Source organism: Lissotriton helveticus, chromosome 1_2 (genome assembly GCF_964261635.1).
Source record: "Lissotriton helveticus chromosome 1_2, aLisHel1.1, whole genome shotgun sequence".
NCBI classification, from domain to species: domain Eukaryota; kingdom Metazoa; phylum Chordata; class Amphibia; order Caudata; family Salamandridae; genus Lissotriton; species Lissotriton helveticus.
Window position 1 is genome coordinate 167,096,313 of NC_136058.1, and position 17,047 is coordinate 167,113,359.

The 17,047-nt window shown below is 47.2% G+C and overlaps 1 protein-coding gene across 1 annotated transcript in view; it reads left to right on the forward strand.

The window, feature by feature from the left end:
• The window catches only part of SHISAL2A (shisa like 2A), a 555,131-nt gene that overhangs the window by 395,537 nt on the left and 142,547 nt on the right, over window positions 1-17,047 (forward strand). The window contains exon 2 of the mRNA XM_078673463.1: window positions 14,892-15,031. Coding sequence (XP_078529589.1) covers window positions 14,892-15,031 — 140 coding nt within the window. The remainder of the gene's footprint in view (window positions 1-14,891; window positions 15,032-17,047) is intronic.

Genomic DNA, 17,047 nt, shown 5'->3' on the forward strand with positions numbered 1-17,047 from the left:
GACCCTCAAAAGTGAAACCCAGCAAGCGAGTATCCCCAGGGTGGACTGGTAGAAGGTGGAAAGCGGACTCTATGTCTGACTTGGCCATTGGAGCCCCCTTACCTAATCTCTGTAATTTTGTAATGGCTTCATTAAAGGTGGTGCATCACCTCTGGTCCAAGCCATCATTTACTGATAACCCAGTGGGGTGACATAAGTTGTGAATTAAGCAAAATTTGCCTGGCTCTTTCTTGGGAACCAACCCAGGGGCAAACACCACCCTCCCTGCATACACCTCCCTCATAATGTTGTCCTGGACCAACCCCTGTTGTTGCAGAACTGACTGTTGATTCTTCGGTGGGACTGATGAAGGGGGTGAGCGGGAAGGAATGCGCAACCTGTCCTTGAAACCGTAATACAGCATGTGTGCATCCTGGTTGTTATTATATTTACTGAGCAGGTGCGTAAGAACGTGCGTCCTAATTGGGGAAGGATGCTTTACATTATTACTTGGTCAATATACTCTTAAAGGTTGCCTGCTCTCTCTGCTTTTCATCTTTTTTAAAACACTTGATGTCCTTGTCCCCCGCAGTAGGAGCAAATGTGTTTAAATTTACATGCTGCCCCCTTGCTACATTCCTTCTTGTTGTACTGCCAGCAGTCTAGTATTTTGTCTCCCAAACTTTTGTTGAATCGAAAGGACTGAGCCGCCCTCCCAGGTGCATGAGACATATTGAACTCCGCATGCCAAATATTGATCTCCCTCTGGTCTCATGCTATCTCAGGCCTAACCGCTTTCATCTGCCTAAACTTTGTGTTTTACTTCATCCATACAGACCCTTGGAACTCGGATGCCTCCCCATGTATGAGGGACATGTACCCAAATAACTGTGGGGCTAACAATGGTGTTTTCTCAGTCAGAATTGCTGCATAAATGGAAAACCCTGTTACCCAGTTCCTCAAGAACCACTCAACCTACACCGTTTTTGGCTTCAAATCACTCTCCTTTGCTGTTCTGGGCCTACTTGGGACCACCCCTGCATTGATCAAGTCAAAAACGTTGACAAGTTCCCCTCTGTGAACCTTGTCCCGCGTTTCCGATGGAACATGCCATGTAATTGCTGAAGGAGAGGACAGCACCAAAGATGTAGACCCAAAAATCAATGGGGTCATCACTGGAGGTGATTTTACTACACTCGCCCCCACCGTCGCCAGTGTGGTAGAAGGCTGCGCTACTCCCAGCCCCACCGTCGCCAGCATCCCGCCAGACTGTGCTCACACTTGCGCCGCAACCCCTCTTTGTGCTCCTGTCACTGCAACTGGTCCTGGTGGTGGTGGAACTGACGCCCCCCTAATATTACAGGGGCCTGGATGTGCTGCTCCATGCCTCTTGCAACCCCCCCTGGTGCTCCTGACGGCATGCCTGGCCCGTGTGGCGATGGCACTATCACCCTTGCTATACTACCCAGGAGCTGGAGGGCCGCAGAGCTACCCGCCGCTTGTGTCACTACAGGCGCTCCCCCTACCTGTGGTGCCACCACAGATGCCGTTGTCATGGAGATCGCCATAATACTCTGCCCCACCACGCCCACACTCATGTTAAGAACTGGCCCCTGCGTTGCCTGTTCCAAGCGACGATCTGCCATGCCCTGAGCAATTGACTCACCCCCCACAGAGGCTACTGATTCAGGCTGCGTGCACGGTTTGTCCTGCTGCCTCTCCCTATATCGAACCGGTCCTTCCTCTGCCGCTTTGGTGCCCTGTCATCAGCAGCGCTTACTCCATTCCATGCCGCTTTGCCGCCTTCCAAAGCTCATTCAGGGCGTGGAAATCCTCCTGGGTTGCAGACATTCTAGAATTTGCACGTGCGTGCTTCGACGCCATGCCTAAAACCTACTAGCCAGAAACAAAAGATCTCATGTTAAATCCTACTCTCCCAACACTTTGCAAATTTTGCTCACCATGCCACCCACCTAGAATGATTAACGTTCCAGGGGTCCACCCTTTCCCAACTTGAAATGCACCATGTCAAAGTTATGCCGCACTCATTAACTGCACAGCATGCTTGCCATGCTACCCCCCAGTACAGCCGCTACCGCCCCCCACCCTGCGGGATCAGCCTCCTTATAACAAGGAAATATTGTGAGCCACCTAGGAGTCCTTAATTAATGAGGTGCCTTTCCTTCTTTACATGTGCCACATATGGCGATTATGAAGGAAAAGGCAGGATTGGGGCAGCCCGCCCTCCTTGAACTGCACCGACCCACATCAATGCTTTGTAATATAAATCACTGATGCCAAACCGCTCCTAGCACCATTTTACAATGTGCCAGCTATCCATGATGGACAGGGCATACATTTAACATGTGGTCTTAAGCATCACCTAACTGCCTATAGAAACACTGCCTGCTCCCCCAATGCAAGGTAAAAATTGCTAAGTTTTCCTTCTATTGAAATATCTTGAGAAGCCACGCTGCGCTGGCTATTAACCCCACATGCAGTGCCTAATTAAATAAAATAAATAAATAAATAAAGCCCCATGCGTTCACCAGCCGGAGCTACGTGAAAACATGTAATGCAGCGTGAAGCCGTGCCACTGGAAATAAATAATGCCTCATGCATTCCTGCATACAGTTATAGGAAACAAGGGAACCCAAAGGTAGTACACTAGGGACCTTGGGCGTTTAACTTATTACAAAAAACAGTGGACCCTAGTAGTTTGGGTGATCAGGGTAAGAATAGACACAAACTGGAATAGTATTTATGTCCTTTGTCCAGCCGGACTGGAATTAATTTGGCGATGCACACAATCAGAAAGTAATGTCAAGGGGGCACAGCCTGTGACCCACAGTGAACAAGACAAAACAACAAGTATAGGCAAGAGCGAGCAAATTGGTCTGTATACTTATAATCAGTGAACAGACTTGATTGTAGTTTGAGTGACCATTGTACATAGTATTCACAAGCATATTCAGCACATATGATCCTATTGTGTTGACGACGTTTCGATGCCGAAAAACAAGATAAATGGCATCATCTTCAGGACAAATATATAAATCATGTTTGTCTTGGAATTATAAACAATTGCCTTTCATGCAAGACAGATCCTTAGGCGGGGAGGTAGTATAGGTCGAGAGAAGTGGATCGAATTGGACCAATGATAGCGTGTATTTCAGATTATCCCACTTTTGAATCAATTAGACCGTCCAGATCACGGCTCGAGTTGGCTGGGATCACCAGAGATGCCGCGTCCTGCGATTCTGCAACCGGCACAACTCGAGCCGTGATCTGGAGATGGTGCCATTTATCTTGTTTTTCGGCATCAAAACGTCGTCGACACAATAGGATCATATGTACTGAATAGGCTTGTGAATACTATGTACAATGGTCACTCAAACTACAATCAAGTCTGTTCACTGGACAAAGGACATAAATACTATTCCAGTTTGTGTCTATTCTTACCTTGATCACCCAAACTACTAGGGTCCACTGTTTTTTTTAATAAGCATGCATTCCTGCAGCCGCACAGCACACTTCACTTTTGCCTACCATGAGGTTCAAAGCCCGGTGACCGGGATCAACGTCGACCGTCCTAACCACTGGTCCATGCCCTATTTCCTAACCGGATGAGTCCTTGCTCCCATGTGGGCTTTAACATCAAACAAAGACATCTCCAGTGCAATTGCTGCGTCCTGTTCTCCCTTGCGCCTATGCTGGGACTGCCCTTGCCAGCTGATGCACGATAGCGAGTAAGCGCAATCAACATTTGCACAGACCTAGATTTGTAAATAAATCTACTAAAGTCCTGTATTCCTTTAGCACTCCTCACCGGTCTTCACAGAAGATAGGCCTGCCCCCAAAAAACTCACAAGTCAGTCACGCACTGAAATTCAGTGATGTAAAAGTGACGAAATGTGCACACTCCATTGCCGCTACACTCCATCCTCACTACTCACCCGGCCATCCTCGCTTCTCAGCAATGGAATAGATAGCTTAACCCCCATGGTAATGCAACTTGAGTGCGCATGAACACGGAGATATACTTGTCGGTACAAAAATTAAACGGCATATAAGAAGCTCCAAAACCTGTTTAGAAGCTCCAAAGCCAAGGCCTATTCTCTGCTGAAGAATGCCAGACAGAACTCGCATAACCGAAAAATTAATATAATAAAATAAACTAAGTGACTTCAACGGCGCACCTACTCTGAGGCTCGAACCACAGTCCTTCTGGACGTAAGGCGATCACCCTTCTAGGTGCGCCACACCTCATTTCCACGCAAGCTCGTCCTCAGCCTCACCATATAGCGGGTCCTCTACCAGTGGGGATTCTCCATGAGGGTGTCGGGGCTCCGCCCTCTTTACTTTTGCCCCATTACTGAAATGAAAACAAAGTCTAAACCTGTTTGCTTTTTCATTCATTTGCAGCATGCAAATTTCTTACACATCGTTCATCTTTGTTAAGCTGGGGGTCAGAGGCTACCACTCACTTTGAAACAATCACGCAGTCTGTAGTGACATTGATGTGATGCATCACACCTGCTGCCCAGGACTGGAACGACTCAAGACTCCAGTATTTGCCGGGCTGCTGATCTCACCGCTCTGAGGTGTGTGAGGTCATCAGCTCGGCGAAGACATTCCCTCGAGGCCCAGTCTCCACCCCCTGATGACGTGAGGGTGAAATTAGCCCTGGGCGTTTTAGACTGAAGCCCTGTAATCGTGGGGCTTCACGTCAATCAGGGAGTGGAGAGCATGGTCACCCCACCCTTTCCCAACTCATCACAGGGGGGTGGGTCATGTATCAATCAATCACTCAATCAATCAGTACATTTGTAGAGCGTGCTACTCACCCGTGAGGGTCTCAAGGCGCTGAGGAATGGGGGGGGGGGGTGCCGCTACTGCTCGAATAACCAGGTCTTGAGGTGTTTCCTGAAGGTGAGATGGTCCTGGGTCAGTTGTAGGTATGCGGGGAGGGAGTTCCATGTCTTCGCTGCCAGGTAGGAGAATGATCTTCCTCCGGTGGTGGTTCTTCAAAGCCGTGGGACGGTGGCGAGGGCGAGACTGGAGGAGCGGAGTTGGCGGGTGGGGGTGTGGAACGAGATGTGGTTGTTGAGGTATTTGGGCCCATGTTGTCGAGCGCTTTGTGTGCGTGGGTTAGCAGCCTGAACGTGATCCTCTTGCTGACGGGGAGCCAGTGCAGGTTTCTCAGGTGGGCGGATATGTGTCTGTGGCGGGGGATGTCGAGGATGAGTCGTGCGGAGGCGTTCTGTATGCGCTGAAGGTGTTTCTGAAGTTTGGCTGTGGTTCCTGCGTATAGGGTTTTCCCGTAGTCGGCTGGTGACGAGGGCCTGGGTGACCGTCTTTCTGGTTTCGGTGGGGATCCTCCGGAAGGTCTTTCAGAGCATGCGCAGGGCGTTGAAACACGAGGACGAGACTGCGTTGACTTGCTTGGTCATTGTGAGAGAGGAGTCAAGGATGAATCCCAGGTTGCGTGCGTGGTCAGTGGGTGTCGGTGCGGTGCCCAGCGACGTGGGCCACCAGGAGTCGTCCCAGGCGGAAGGGGATTGTCCGAGGATGAGGACCTCCGTCTTGTCCGAGTTGAGCTTCAGACGGCTGTGCCTCATCCATTCTGCGACCTCTATCATTCCGTCCTGGAAGTTGGCTTTGGCAGTGAGAGGGTCTTTGGTGAGAGAGAGTATAAGTTGGGTGTCGTCGGCGTAGGAGATGATGTTGATGTTGTGTTTGCGGGCGATGGAGGCGAGGGGGCTGATGTAGATATTGAAGAGAGTTGGGCTGAGTGAGGAGCCCTAGGGTACGCCGCAGATGATTTTGGTGGCCTCGGAGCGGAAGGAAGGGAGGCGGACTCTCTGGGTTCTGTCAGAGAGGAACGATGTGATCCAGTCCAGGGCCTTTCCTTGGATCCCAGTGTTGTTAGAGGTGGGTTATTAGGGTGCGGTGGCAGACGGTGTCGAAGGCTGCCGAGAGGTCAAGGAGGATGAGAGCGGCTGTCTCTCCGTTGTCCTTCAGGGTCCTGATGTCATCGGTGGCTGCGATGAGGGCAGTCTCAGTGCTGTGGTTGGCTCGAAATCCGGACTGGGATGGGTTGAGCGAGCTGTTTTCTTCGAGGAATGCAGTCAGCTGTTTGTTGACGGTCTTCTCAATGACTTTGGCGGGGAAGGGGAGCAGAGAGATGGGGCGGAGGTTCTTGAGGTCTTTGGGGTCCGCTGTTGGTTTCTTCAGTGACGAGTTGGGAAAGGGTGGGGTAGAGGCTGCAGGCCGGAGGGTAGTCGATGAGTCTGCCCAGACTATTATCTCTTGAAAACGCACTGCGCAGGCTTGAACTGTTGTCTTCCCGCTCTGCACTTTCTAAGGGAGGCCATTTGAGGCGTGTTTAGCTTTCAGGGTCACTGTCTGGTAGCCATGAGTAGACCTGTGCAACTGGCGGGCATGAGGCGAATGTGGTGCACACTGCAGGTACATGTCTACTGTCCGCTTTTCAAAACTTTTGTTAGAGTAGCGTTATTCATCATGTATGCCTTTGCATGAATAAGAGGACTGGTGCTTCGGTAAACGAGAAACTTCTTTGCAAAAGCACACACTAATCGTTCAATTGACAACCCAGTATTTTATTTCTCCGCCAGCATGTTCGGAATAGAGATTTCATCGTTCGTGTTTCAGGGAGAGTGTAAGGGTGTAGGCGCAAGTATTGTGTACTGTAGGAGGACAGGTGTGGGGGCAACTAAGTTCTTACTGTGAGGACAGCGAGGAGAGTTTTTTGTACCGTATGGGCCGAGGCAGGCAGGAGGGGGTGGGTGCGGGGGTGGGGGAGATCATAGCAGCAAGATTCCTGGAGTCTCTGAAAGAAAAAACAACTAACGGGGCTCCACACATCCTCCTTGTAGGTGGAAGGCTGGTGAAAGCTCAGTCAGAGAGTTGAGAGCCGGGGCGTGTCAGACTGTGGCTGTCTGCATTATAGTAAAACCCCGTTAGTTAGCTTTTCTTCCTGGCACTCCAAGAGTTACTCAGTCCCACATGCAGAAGACTGAGTAACCGTGTACAAGTCTCTGCGCTGGTCGCTCAACAACCTGTGATTCTGGGCAGAACACTTAATCTCCCCGCACGTCACTAGGGGGTTGCGGGGGGTGCGGACCGCACCGGGTGACACCCTCTCCCGGGGTGACACCATCTGGGTATGCAGCCTCGCCTCTGCTCTGCTTTGCTTATCAGGAGGAACCCTAAGCCTAATAAAACATTGTGCCTCTCTGACAAGTAGAGGCTGATGTGAGCATTTAAATAATGTCTTCACTTGGATAATGCGCTGTCAGTTTTAACGGACAATCTTTTGATTCGTTCTTTGAAATTAATTAGGTATTTAACAGCTTTTTAGCATATTAAATTAATACTGGATAAAAGACAGGCTTTTATGGAATCAAGTGATTGATTCTGAAGAATAAGTGGAATTTTAAATGAAGTGAGGATAGGAAATGATTACGTACACATTTATAACAGGATATTCATAATTTAATAAGAAATAATTATATAGATATATTGGGGAAGATTGGAAAGAGCATCTTAACTTTTCTTTACAGGAAAGTATACCATCTAGATATTTTTCGGTTTCAGTGTATAACTTTAGCAAAGTGTGTTTGTAAAGGGAACACTTATCTGTGGGTATCGTGGCGCTGAAAAACAGACTTCTTGTTACCCAACTCACTAGCACTCATTTTATCGACCTCAAAAGGATGAAAGGTCAAGTACACAGATCGGCATTTGAAGGACTGGTCTAACTCAGATGTATGTAATGAGTCAGAGCTCTAAAGACAGACATTATGGGGAATACATCTTAAAAGTAAATCCTATTGAGCAGAAGTATTCAAACATAATTTAAGGGGTTCTTACCAAAGAGGTTACTTTATAGTTGGCTAGAAAATGGAGTCCTTCTTTAGCAGAGGTTCAGTATGACATCGGTCCAAAATATATTACATTCAAAAGGCAATGATCTGCCCCTATCCAGGCCCCCCCACACACCACACCCCCTCCCTGCTGCGCTCGTGAGGGCGAGTGTGTCTTCTGTGTCTATTTAAACTTATCCTCAGTGAAGCGCGCACGAATTCAAAGCGCATTTCATGAGTTTATTTCAGTCACTTTAAGAAGAGCCGAGAACTGTGAGGGAGAAACCATGGGGGGTGGAGAAGGCGACGAGGAAAGGGTTAAAAGAGCAGCAGGCGGGGGAGAGATGGTGCAGGCGGAGGGGAGATGGTGCATGCGGGGGGAGAGATGGTGCAGGCGGAGGGGGAGGGATGGTGCAGGCAGAGACGGAGATGGTGCAGGCGGAGGGGAAATGGTGCAGGCAGAGGGGGAGATGGTGCAGGCGGAGGGGAGATGGTGCAGGCAGAGGGGGAGATGGTGCAGGCGATGGGGAGATGGTGCAGGCAGAGGGAGAGATGGTGCAGGCGGAGGGGAGATGGTGCAGGCAGAGGGAGGGATGGTGCAGGCGGAGGGGAGATGGTGCAGGCAGAGGGGGAGATGGTGCAGGCGGAGGGGAGATGGTGCAGGCAGAGGGGGAGATGGTGCAGGCGATGGGGAGATGGTGCAGGCGATGGGGAGATGGTGCAGGCAGAGGGAGAGATGGTGCAGGCGGAGGGGAGATGGTGCAGGCTGAGGGGGAGATGGTGCAGGCGGAGGGGAGATGGTTCAGGCAAAGGGTGAGAGATGGTGCAGGCTGAGGGAGAGGTGGTGCAGGCAGAGGGAGAGATGGTGCAGGCAGAGGGGAGTTGGTGCAGACAGAGGGTGAGATGTGCAGGCTGAGGGAGAGATGGCGCAGGCAGGGAGTGAGATGGCACAGGCAGGGGGTGAGATGGTGCAGGCGGAGGGGAGATGGTGCAGACAGAGGGAGAGTTGGTGCAGGTGGAGGGGAGATGGTGCAGGCAGAGGGAGAGATGGTGCAGGCAGAGGGAGAGATGGTGCAGGCGGAGGGTAGATGGTGTGGACAAAGGGAGAGATGGTGCAGGCAGAGGGGAGATGGTGCAGGCAGAGGGGAGATGGTGCAGGCAGAGGGAGAGATGGTGCAGGCGGAGGGGAGATAGTGTGGACAATGGGAGAAATGGTGCAGGCAGAGGGGAGATTGTGCAGGCAGAGGGAAGATGGTGCAGGCTGAGGGAGAGATGGTGCAGGCTGAGGGAGAGATGGTGCAGGCTGAGGGAGAGATGGTGCAGGCAGGGGGTGAGATGGTGCAGGAAGAGGGGAGATGGTGCAGACAGAGGGAGAGATGGTGCAGGCAGAGGGGACATGATGCAGGCAGAGGGTGAGTTGGTCCATCCGGTAAGTTGTGAGGGGGTGACACCATGAGTTACCCGCACCGGGTGACACCAACCCTAGTGACGCCTCTGGGTAAAATAAAAAAGTAATGTGTCCTTGTGTAATGTAATGTACGCTCATGTAAAGCACTCCAAAACCTTGGGGTCGAGTTCATGCAACATAAAGCTGCAATAAACCGACAACGCATACTTCTGGCAGGGCAGACAGCACGAATGATTGCAAGCAGGCATTCAGTGAAGGGCGAGTCCGTGGCTGGGCAGGGTGGAGGACAGGAACCTGTGTTGTAGGTGACTGTAGGGCCCTGACTTATTGCCCCCAGCAATCGGAGAGCAGCCCCTGCCTTGCATTTGTGAGGTTGGACTCATAGAAAGGAATCCAGACTTACCTTTTAGCTACCACTTTCAATAGAAGCATCACCACCTTCCCATCATGCTAAATCGCTCTGACTTTTTTGGACTCATTTTCCCAGAAAAGTTCCCTTACATTACCTTAACTGGGTTTCCGTCGCGTTTCTTCCAGTGACACCTTAGCATGAACTAAAAATCTGGTCATCAGTCACTGAATCGGGTGTTTGCTTTTACTTGATTTTTATTTTTATGATGAATTGCTATGAATATTGTATGGTGGATGTTGTTATATCGAGAATACAATAAACAATGAGTTTAGTGGCAGACGGTGTTCCCAGGCCCCAACCATGTGGACCACCAGGTGAGAGGTTTTATTCGGTGCCATTTGACCTGATTAACAAGTATGTATGCCCTTTGATCTTTTGCAGAGACTTCAAGTAATGCTTATTTATAATTGTGTGCACTCCAAGGCAGTATCTATAACTGTCATTACAGTCAGTACACAAAGCTCTTTTTTTCTAGCGTGAAGCTTCAACTACATGCTTAGTGCTATGTGAGGTGAAAGACAACCTCTGGCTATATTATTATACTACAGACATAGTTTTGGATTATAAACTGAAGTTGTGAATCTTTACTGAGAACAGGAGAGCCCCAATGTACATGCCTCACAATCTGCACCTCTATACATAGATAGAATGATTTCTTCTTGTGCCTCCCCTAGCATTTTTCTGCAATCTAATTTCAGTATCAGCTAGCAACGGGCCTTCCCTGATTTGATCAACCTCACACCACAGCTCCTAGCACCAGCTCGATAGGAATAGGATTTCACAAACAGTAACTGAAGGCCTGCCTCATTGACCAACAACTAATCTCTGCTTTTAATCCACCTAGATGTTATTTAGGCACAAATCCCTTTAGGTAGCCTGCCTGTGCATGTAGACAATACAAAGGTGTTTCTGAGTCAACCTATTAAGGGCTGCCAGACTTCTCGGGATCTGTGTATAGGAGGCGAAAGTTGTCTAAACGCCTGTTGGAAATCTCAAGCCTTACTTGAATCTATAGCAGCAGGATGTGCTCTGAATTTTACACACTGCCCTGTAAACAGACGTATCCATCTATTTCATGAGAACTGAGAAGGCTGTTCAGACTGGAACAATAGCATTTCATTCCAGGACAACAATTGGAATAAAGGAAAATGTAAACAGTCACTACATCAGGCCTGTGTGTTTTGCACAGCTTACACTGCCCTTTCTTCCTCTTTCAAAATCCAAAGTGAGGTATCTAGTTGCTTCTTTTATATTCAACGTCTTCATAAATTCTATGTGTGCTTCTGACTTACTGGCAGAGATCCGTTGTCTAGGTGCCTGCCTACTGTATCACGCCTGGACTTTGGTAACTCTATATTTGGGGGCACTATCTTATGTTGCTTTTTATTCTTATTTTAAAAAACTGTGCTGGAAATGCATAATTTTATACGATATAAAAAATCAAACAACTGCAAAGAAAATTCCGACTGGCTTTCCAAATAATGCTGCGCCTTCCACCTCAAGTCCAATCCCAGCCCCACCACTCCCAAACTTCACCAGTCGCCGCTGTCCTCTACATTACAAAATGTTTTTTTTTTAAAGCGTATTCTTTTCCAGCCTGTGCTGCGTCTCCAACCGGGAATCCAACCTGCACACCGCGGCGGCCCCCGGATTAGTTCAATGCACCGCCACGATCCCGGGCCTTATTATCGCATTACCTTTTTTCCCGCCACCTACATCAAAATCAGGGAAAGTTACAGTATGATACTTAGTTACCATTATCATACTTAATAATAATTAACCCATAATAGGATTACACCTTGCACCTTATGCCATTACTATCAATAACAAAAGGGGGAGAGAGAGACTAGATCAAGAAAGGATTCGTTCTCCCTGAACTAATATAAATAAACAAAAGGAATCCAATCCTTTGGTGTTAGGTGTGTCCTCCAAGAGTGGGGAGCACCCTTGTTTGTTTTTTGTCCCCTCACACACCAACAGGCCCCTTGGTGTCATGCTTCATCATCGGGGTCCTCGTACCCCTCTACGGGGTACGGCGTGCTGCAACCTGCGAATACGCTGGAGCACTTATAAAGACTATGGGCCAGATGTAGGTAAATATATTTTACCGACTCATAAATACCGAATTTTACCGATTCGGTATTTATGAATCGGTAAAATAGAAGTACTGAGATGTAGGTAAATCCAGATGTGCATTTACCGAATCGGTAATATCCGGTATTTACCGATTCGGTAAATACCGACCGGTAATGCCCATTCATTCCTATGGGCTTTGAAGCCCATAGGAATGAATGGGCATTACCGATTCGGTATTTACCGAATCGGTAAATACCGAATTTCACAAGGGTGCAGGGAGTGTCACTTTGACACCCTCTAGCACCCTCAAAAACAGGTTTGGGTGCCATGTGGCAGGCATACATGCCCTAAGGGCAGGTCTGCCTGTCATATGGCACAGGTGTGCATGCACACATGTGCATGCACACCGGAATCGGTATGTTACCATCAAATTGAATTTGATGGTAAAATACCGATTCGGTAAGGCTTGTGGGACTCAGAAGAGTCCCACCTACATATCAAATTTACCGAATCGGTAAAAATACCGATTCGGTATTTTACAGAATCGGTAAATTTACCGATCGGTAAATTTACAGATTCTGTAAATATATGCCCCCTACATCTCAAATTCCATTTACCGGTCGGTAACGGCCGAATTCGGCCGTTACCGACCGGTAAAAGCCTACCTACATCTGGCCCTATGTGTGGTGTGGATGAGGTATTTTTTAGGTGAGTGTGTAGTGTTTTTTTTTATTTTAGTGAGTGAAGTTAAAAAGTACCTGGCTCGTGGGGTGACAAAAAAAGTTTTTAATGGGACCCCGGGCTGGTGCTATTAAAATTAAGTGTGGGAGGTTTTTTACGCAAAACAATGTGCGTCACCTCCTTTCTGTGTGCGTCGACATGTTTCGGTGTAAAAACACCTTCTTCAGGACGGGGTACACAAATCCCCACCTTACTCATGTTTCTCTAACTTTTTTGTATTTAAAAAAGTGAGATATATAGTGCAGGTAAAGCAGTGTACCTAACAAAACGCCGCTTAGTAGTCGACTGTGGAGGCACGAAGGGGTCGGTCGGGAGCCATTACCTCGCCGATTTTGTGCAACACTGATGTTTGGATACTTGGCTCATGGGGCATCTCTACCCCTTCAAAACAGTCGACTACTAAGCGGCGTTTTGTTAGGTACACTGTACCTTATGCCATTAACCTTACCCCACGGCCCCTCGGAACCACCTTGCTACTATCCTCCCGCGTCAACCATCGTTGCCGACGCTCCTGCAGCTTCGTCGAGTCCGAAAAGACAAGGAGGACGACACCCTTAAGGCGCAGCCTTAAATAACCTACTACTAGATTTCAGTTTAGTTTCTTACTTCTGCACAACCCAGTCTAGTGTCGTCACCAGTCCCCCTCCTCAACCAGCCCTTTTCCCCTGCCTAGGGAATGCTCGGTCCCGTGGTGCTACTAAGGGCGCCCCTCCTCCAGGCGTGGGGGATGTCTGCTCATTACTTCTGTAAGCCTATTTGAACGTGCCTGTATTCCAGTTTCAACCTTGAGACCGGATACCACAGCAGGGTGTCCATCAGCCAAATAGTATCGTAACAGCTTGGATAATAATAATTCACAATTTTTAAAGCGCAAACTAAACACCTTTCAGGTCCCTTGATGCTGTGCTGAGCTACCGCCGATCGAACCGAGAGCCCCGCGCTCTGACCGCTGCACCACACCTCTCCTTCTGTATTGATGAAGCCATTTTTTTGTGCTTGGACCTATATTTGCTTGTCTTGCAAAATGTCATATTTATGTGTAATTCAGTGTCTAACCAATCTGTTCCTCTCACTGTAAGAAACACAATGGTGAGATCTAGTTAAATTAGCCATGTTAGCTGCCGTGTCATTAATGAAGAGTTCAGCTTTGCTTTAAGTTGTGTTCCAATATATAAATAAATATGTTGCAGCATGGGGCCTGGTGAGTAATTTCCCCTCTGGCATCCCTTCTGAATGTTCCACGAGGAAGTAGAGAGGTGAGGTATAGAGAGATGGAAAGAGGTGAGATAAAAACAGAAGAGAGAGGGTATGTAGATGCATGACAAAGATATATAAATGTGACATGGAAACCGGGTAACGAGGTACATAGAAAGGAATGAGATAAAGAGAGGGGGAGAGAGATAGATGCTGAGGTGGCATAGAGAGTTGTAGAGAGAGAAATTAGGACATCCTGGAGACGTAGAGACAAGAAGCCTAATGGGAAATTCACTTCTCCGTGCTTTAGGTTCCAAAAATACATTATGTAGGATGAAGAGCCCCTATCATAATGAGTTTGTTCTAAGACAACACAGTACTTCGGTTATTTTCAGTGTAATTTAAAAACACAAAAAATATATTTTTATTATTCAGGTACTCGAATCAGAGGTGCAAAGCCAATATAGTTAATCTAATAGATGCTAGCAAATGGACTGGGACTAACCTGCTCAGCAGTTAATGTTACCTTCAGTTAATATGTGTGGGAGTGTGAACATGTCATTACTGCACCATCAATGAACTTAAAATGCAACAACATTTACTCAACAAGGACGTAAGACATTGGACCTAATTTACTATAGAGAGAATGCCTTAGTTTTGTTCTGGTGTGGAGCTAAAGCTCACTGCGTAACTCTGGTGGCGAGGATGACTTACGAGGAGGTAATGTAATGTGTGACCTAGAGCTAATGGAATATGTGTGAAATGCACAAGTGTGCAGTTTAAAAGGACACTAAAGAGCTCACACAGAAGTGTGGTGGTGGTGAAGTCTTCCTCAAATGGCATCAAGCCTATGATTGGAGAGGGAGCTACAACCATTGCTCACTCCACACACTGTTATCATTTCCAGTTAGGGAGTGGCAGAATCGGGCTCAATATTTCTATTCCCAATAAGATAGAGCAATAAGACGAGTTGAGGCCAAGAGGTACAGGGAGAAAGACAAAAGAGTGAAAATGGGCATGAACCACATGAGGTGAGGAAAGGAGATTTTGTTAAAATGTTGGTGGATCAATTGTATGAAGGCAGTGTGTGCAGAAGGTCTAAAGTCGTGCTGCTTGACGTATGGTGTATGTGCTATGTTGGCCTTGCTCTTTTTAAGTCCTTGACTAATCAGCTTGTTTGCTGTCTTCTCAGTGTAGGAGCACTTGTCGGCCTGTCGATAGCAGCGGTGGTCTTGCTTGCCTTTATCATCACGGTGTGTGTACTCTGCTACTTGTTCATCAGCACCAAACCGCACAGTAAACTGGACACGGGTCTAAGCCTTCAAGCACCAGGTATGATAGTTTTTATCTTGCTTGTTTTTTGGAGTTTCACACATCGAATGATCATCGCCCATGTTTTTGTAAAAATTAGGACGAACTTTGTGAACTCTATGATTTGCATTAATGGATGAAGTGAATTCGGTTGTAGTTCTTCAAATAATAAACATTCGCGGATAGTTATCGAAATATATCCGTTTCATTCACTCAGTTGTATCCCGCCATTTTTGTTATACCGTTTTGTATAATTCCTCAAAATGAATGTGGGAAAAATGGATTGTTGGCCTACAAGAGAGGGAGGCCCTAGTTCTCATGTTAGTAGTGACTGAGCTCCCACAAGCGCTAAAGGGTTATACATCTAAGAGTAAACTGGTTTCTGCAAGGAATTCCAAGCTTACCCTTGGTGGTTTGGCACAAGCAGTGAGGCCTGCTTCAAAGGAACTACGGGGTACAAGGGCAACAACGAAATTCAACAACCATACAGTAAAGAAATAGAACACACACGCTTTTTAACCCAAGTTTAATTAATTAAAAGGGAAATAACTGAAATTAATAAACTGGCTTGGAAATAAAGGAAACCAACCGTAATGAATTAAAAGGGGTCTTAAAAGCAAAAAACATTCAATTAAAAATCATAATAAATCAAAATTCCAGTGTTAATCCGCGGGGTGTGGTAGACCAGCACCTAGGCAACTTCTGCAGTAGACCTGTCATGGACTTTAGCCAGGTAAAAGTGTTCAGTTTATTCCAGTGACAATTCTTAGAATCTTTTCTCAGGGCCGGAAATACTCACTAGGGCAATGCTGGAGGCTGCTGAACTAACCACTGCTCTACATAACATCAAGTGCACACCAACATTGGGATTTAACATTACTTTGACCTTCTCATTCATAACAATCAAAGTACCATCACTGAGACCTCCAAGCATGAAAATATCCTTAACTTCAAATCATTCCTTCTGAACTAGAAAATGTGAATACTTAACTATATTATTAATGTTATTATTAATAAGATAATGAAACCTAATACTAACTATGAACCCAAAACGTGTTAAATACCTAATATTGTTAATTAAATTACCCTCAAACAAAGTAGATAACTTTTCCTCTTACACTAATTGTAAATATGTGTTTATATTTATATGAGTTAAAATAAATACATTAAACTGAATTAAATTAATTAGGGAACCATGTCTCTAAATTCATTTATAGTTAGCTAACTTTTAAACCACTTATTAACTTGCTTTAAAAGATTATGATCTGGTGCAATGATGAAGTAATATTATGACTCAGTAAAGGCAGTCGAAGTCTTGCCAGAAGTTAAAATGCAGGCAGGGAAATGGTGCTAATTGCGGCATCTGGCATTTTCCTGGTAGGCAGGAAAGGTGGGGGCCGGTTTTGAAGTGGTGGGGCACGTTTTGTTACTGAGGGCCGGCTTTGCAGCCATGCACAACATCGGCCCTCAAAAGCAGCAAACAAGCGTCTCCTAGCATCCTGGGCCAGGCAGAGCTTCCCCAGGGGCCAAGCACCCATCCTGACAACCCTCTCTTCCTCCCCCCAGGACTGGTCTGAGACCATTGCCAGTACTACCTTTATACAATTTTCTACAGTCCCTGGAACCATACTTTGGTCGAGAAAACTTCTCCATCCTGGGTGATTTTAATTTTCATTTAGAACGGCATGACTCATCCGACACCCTAAGTCTCATTGAAGCCTTGGGGTCCTGCGGACTCACGCAACGAGTCAGCGGAGTTACTCATCGTGCTGGCCATACTCTTGATGGTATTTTTTCTAATGACCATCGCCTAACCACATTGGATCCAGTGCACCTGTCATGGTCTGATCACCTTGCCGTTCCATTCCTTCTAGAACATCATGGGTTGGAGGGAAGTGTAAAGGCCAACCATACAATGGAAGTGGCCAGAAATTTTAGGAACATTAGCAGCGATTCCTTCGCGCCCTGGGCTGCCAGTCTGTCTATTACTGACTGGACACCGCACAGACCGCGGTCGGCCATTTTGAACAGGTCACT